The sequence below is a fragment of the Atheta coriaria genome, unplaced genomic scaffold, assembly GCF_025399875.1.
Source record: "Atheta coriaria isolate IRGN ID8LTWV9N9 unplaced genomic scaffold, Caltech_Dcor_3.1 contig_153_pilon, whole genome shotgun sequence".
Taxonomy (NCBI): Eukaryota; Metazoa; Arthropoda; class Insecta; order Coleoptera; family Staphylinidae; genus Dalotia; species Dalotia coriaria.
In genome coordinates, this window is record NW_027045663.1 from 3,930 (window position 1) to 7,617 (window position 3,688).

The 3,688-nt window shown below is 33.6% G+C and overlaps 1 protein-coding gene across 7 annotated transcripts; it reads right to left on the minus strand.

The window, feature by feature from the left end:
• Nucleotides 1-283: 283 nt before the first annotated feature.
• Nucleotides 284-3,239, minus strand: LOC135803025 (uncharacterized). 7 transcript variants are annotated; one of them, XM_065316657.1, is made up of 9 exons: nucleotides 2,988-3,239; nucleotides 2,190-2,216; nucleotides 1,842-1,899; nucleotides 1,677-1,720; nucleotides 1,511-1,555; nucleotides 1,346-1,397; nucleotides 1,181-1,232; nucleotides 1,016-1,067; nucleotides 284-896 (listed from the first exon to the last, which is right to left on the minus strand). In XM_065316657.1, exons 1-8 carry the CDS (start codon nucleotides 3,032-3,034, stop codon nucleotides 1,060-1,062), a joined length of 333 nt encoding a protein of 110 aa, XP_065172729.1. In that variant the 5' UTR covers nucleotides 3,035-3,239; the 3' UTR covers nucleotides 284-896; nucleotides 1,016-1,059. The 7 variants fall into 7 exon arrangements, 3 of the variants coding, with proteins under 3 accessions (XP_065172729.1, XP_065172728.1, XP_065172727.1); XM_065316656.1 differs by lacking the exon at nucleotides 284-896 and having other exon boundaries at nucleotides 956-1,067; XR_010550703.1 differs by lacking the exon at nucleotides 284-896 and having other exon boundaries at nucleotides 956-1,067; nucleotides 1,346-1,569; nucleotides 1,677-1,734; nucleotides 1,842-1,893.
• Nucleotides 3,240-3,688: the final 449 nt, after the last annotated feature.

Below are 3,688 nucleotides of genomic sequence, written 5' to 3' on the forward strand. Positions count from 1 at the left end.
ATAACACAAGCCTTAGATATGTGCACACGCTCCACGCACTGTACTATACTATGGTGTACTCTTAGAGTTCAACTTGACTTAATACTAATCCTGAAAACCATCAACTGAACTCTAGGGACACATGTAAACAAGAATGTAAAATTAAATCTTTATTGACTGAATCATTTTCAATTATTATAAAACAATAACACGGTGTAAGATTTAAAAAGTAAAATAAAAGTAATATTTTATTTGATGTTACTTACTCCTTTGTTCTTATAATTGATGATACACACTTCTTTTCTATTCCACGCAGATATTCTAAATTTATTCACGTCAAACACATAAATTTAACTTCATTTAACTCCAGTAAGTATCCATAGTCACCGGAACATATCCGACGGACGCGCGATCCGCATAGAATTACTCAAATCAATCGTTGACCGCAGTGGGCTGTTACTACTAAATGCGCCTGATCGTCAATCGATTTAAGTAATGCTACAAAATATCAAGAATCGCGAGAAAGTGCCACCACGTTTGATTAATGAACAAAACACGTGCGCACTCGCAACAGCGCTCAACCGACTAAGCCGAACAAGCAAGACAGATTGATAACCGACCCGCAGTTGGAGGAGCATCTTTCTATATGCATACGGCAGAAATGCGATTCCAATCATGTTGCAAGTTGTTGTTAAACATAAAAGAGTTGTATAAAAGTGATGTACGCACCGCAATTCAGTGCACAAAAAACAACCACAAAAATTAAGAATAAATTTAAACCAAATCGATGAAAGCGTCATCTGACCGTAGCAGAACAAAACAAAATAAATTGCTGACACTAGCGCGATCTAGGTGTGTCGCTTACAATCTGACGAAAGAATCGTTGTCCTAGGACATTCCGGTCGCCCCCTAGACATCTACTCATAAAACAACCGAAAATTAGCATATCGAAGCACAAAAATGAAATTTGCACAGGTTTCCTGTGTGCTAATCACATAATTTATTTATGAAAATATTAAACAAATTCAATACTTACAATATGATAAAAGAATCGTTGTCCTAGGACATTCCGTTCGCCCGCTAGACAACTAAAACAACCAAAAATTAGCATATCGAAGCATAAAAATGACATTTTCACAGGTTTCCTGTGTGTTAATCACACAATTTATTAATGAAAATGATAAACAAATTCAATACTTACAATGTGATGAAAGAATCGTTGTCCTAGGACATTCCGATCGCCCGCTAGACACCTAAAACAACCGAAAATTAGCATATCGAAGCACAAAAATGACCATTTCACAGGTTTCCTGTATGGTAATCACACAATTTATTAATGAAAATGATAAACAAATTCATTACTTACAATGTGATGAAAGAATCGTTGTCCTAGGACATTCCCTTCGCCCGCTAGACACCTAAAACAACAAAAAATTAGCATATCGAAGCACAAAACTGACATTTTCGCATGTTTCCTCTAAGCTAATCACACAAATTATTTATGAAAATGATAAACAAATTCAATACTTACAATCTGATAAAAAAAATCGTTTTCCTAGGACATTTCATTCGCCCGCTAGACACCGAAAACTACATAAAGTCAGTACGTCAAAGCACAAAAATTATCTTTTTGCAGGATTCCCGTGTGCTAATCACACAAATTATAAATGTAAATGATATACAAATTCAATACTTACAATCTGATGAAAAAATCGTTGTCCAAGGACAATTCGTTCGCCCGCTAGACACCGAAAACTACCAAAAATCAGTACATCGAAGAACAAAAATTATCTTTTTGCAGGTTTCCCGTGTGCTTATCACACAAATTATAAATGTAAATGATACACAAATTCACTACTTACAATCTGATAAAAAAATCGTTGTCCTAGGACATTTCGTTCGCCCGTTAGACACCTAAAACTACCAAAAATTAGTACATCAAAGCACAAGCGTACGAGTAGCGTACATACGCATGGAAGTAAATTTAAATAGTCTTCTATAAATATATTACTTTTTATAACTGATTGTTGATTTACTAAAACACGTCAACACGACTGCATAATTATGAAATCAAAAGAAAATGAGTGCTAAGAAAAATACGCTCAATAAAACCCACGATCGACAGTACAAACCTTACAGTCTGCAGCGAGATTGAAAAGCCATATTAATTTAAGGCAGAAATTGTAATGTAAGAATGTTTATTAACTTACTGGTTCATCGGGTAATCACAGAAAGTACTGAAACAGAAAAAGCACGTGTGTTTGAACTTGCATTATGCTGCACACTTATTAAGTACTAGCTTTATCCCGCGGCTTCGCTCGCGTTGAATCCATCAAATAAATATTAGAAATCATTATACATAGTTGAAACGGATTGATAGAAAGAATGTATATTTCACTGCTTGGCAAGGATTATCTATGTGAAAAAATTACTACATGCAATAAAGTTTTAAATTTTAGATGGAATGCTAGATGGCGTTAAAGTAGTCAATTAGCCAGATGCAGAGGTATTATTGGCTAAACAATTTCTTTATTTTATTTAAAAAATATTTTTTTTATTAAATAAAAAAGTAGCCTATAACCATTCCGGGACCATCGGGGACCACTAAGAATATGTGTACGGATTTGATGTTGACGTAGCTGTCGGTAATACAGTGTGATGGTACTATAGTACTTAGGTGTGAGCTTCATTGCTGGAATGCTAGATGGCGTTAAAGTAGTCAAATAACCAGATGCAGAGGTGTTAGTGACTAAACAATTTCTTTATTTTAATTTAAAAAATAATTATTTTTATTAAATAAAAAGTAGCCTATAACCTATCGGGGACCACTAAGAATATGTGTACAAATTTTCATGATGATCTGTTAAGTAGTTTTTGCGTGAAAGCACGATAAACTTCAGGACATACGCATTTATAATATTAGTAAGGATGTTCCGTCGTTTAACGGACTGAATGACTGACAATATTCCCGTGAAATCCTGTCGACGACAGGCGTTAATTATACTTACTTGGAATTATCAATAGGATACCTATTCCTTAGTCCAATTATCAGCATCAAAATAATCCAATAAAAACACACGAGTTTTATCAACAATTCACGAGTAACTCATCATTTGCAAAACACTGAAGACATTTATTGTCATTAACTGCCGATATTTATGTCGATATTAATTAATAAAATGTTATGCAATACTCGTAAAATCAGTCGTATTTAATGAACAAACGATCATAAGCCGCGTGCAAATAACAACACAATGAAACGTTGGAACGTTCGTAGCACGAGGGAAGCATGAAACTGGCTCATAGCGACAAAAAAAGTTGTTTAGACGAGTACACTAACACCAATAAGCATGTGGAGTTGAAAACGAAACATTCTGATATTTAGGAGTAATACAATTTAGGAGTAATATGTAATCTTCTTGAGAATTCTTCAAAGATCTAGTGTAGGATCCTTGTTTTTTCTAGCCGTTTTAGTTCTCGAGATATGTACTTACAATGTAATAACTTAAACTTCGACCTTAAAAATAAAATAAAAATGTTCAACTTTATTCTTTGACCGAAAATTATTTAAAAAAAAATCTTGTTATTATAACAAAAATAATTTTTAATAGAAAAAGTTGACCCTGTTCTTTGAGTAAAAATATTTTTCCAAAATTGTTTGCCCCTGCATTTCAGTCAATAAATGAAAACTAATCAATGCATTGTCAAA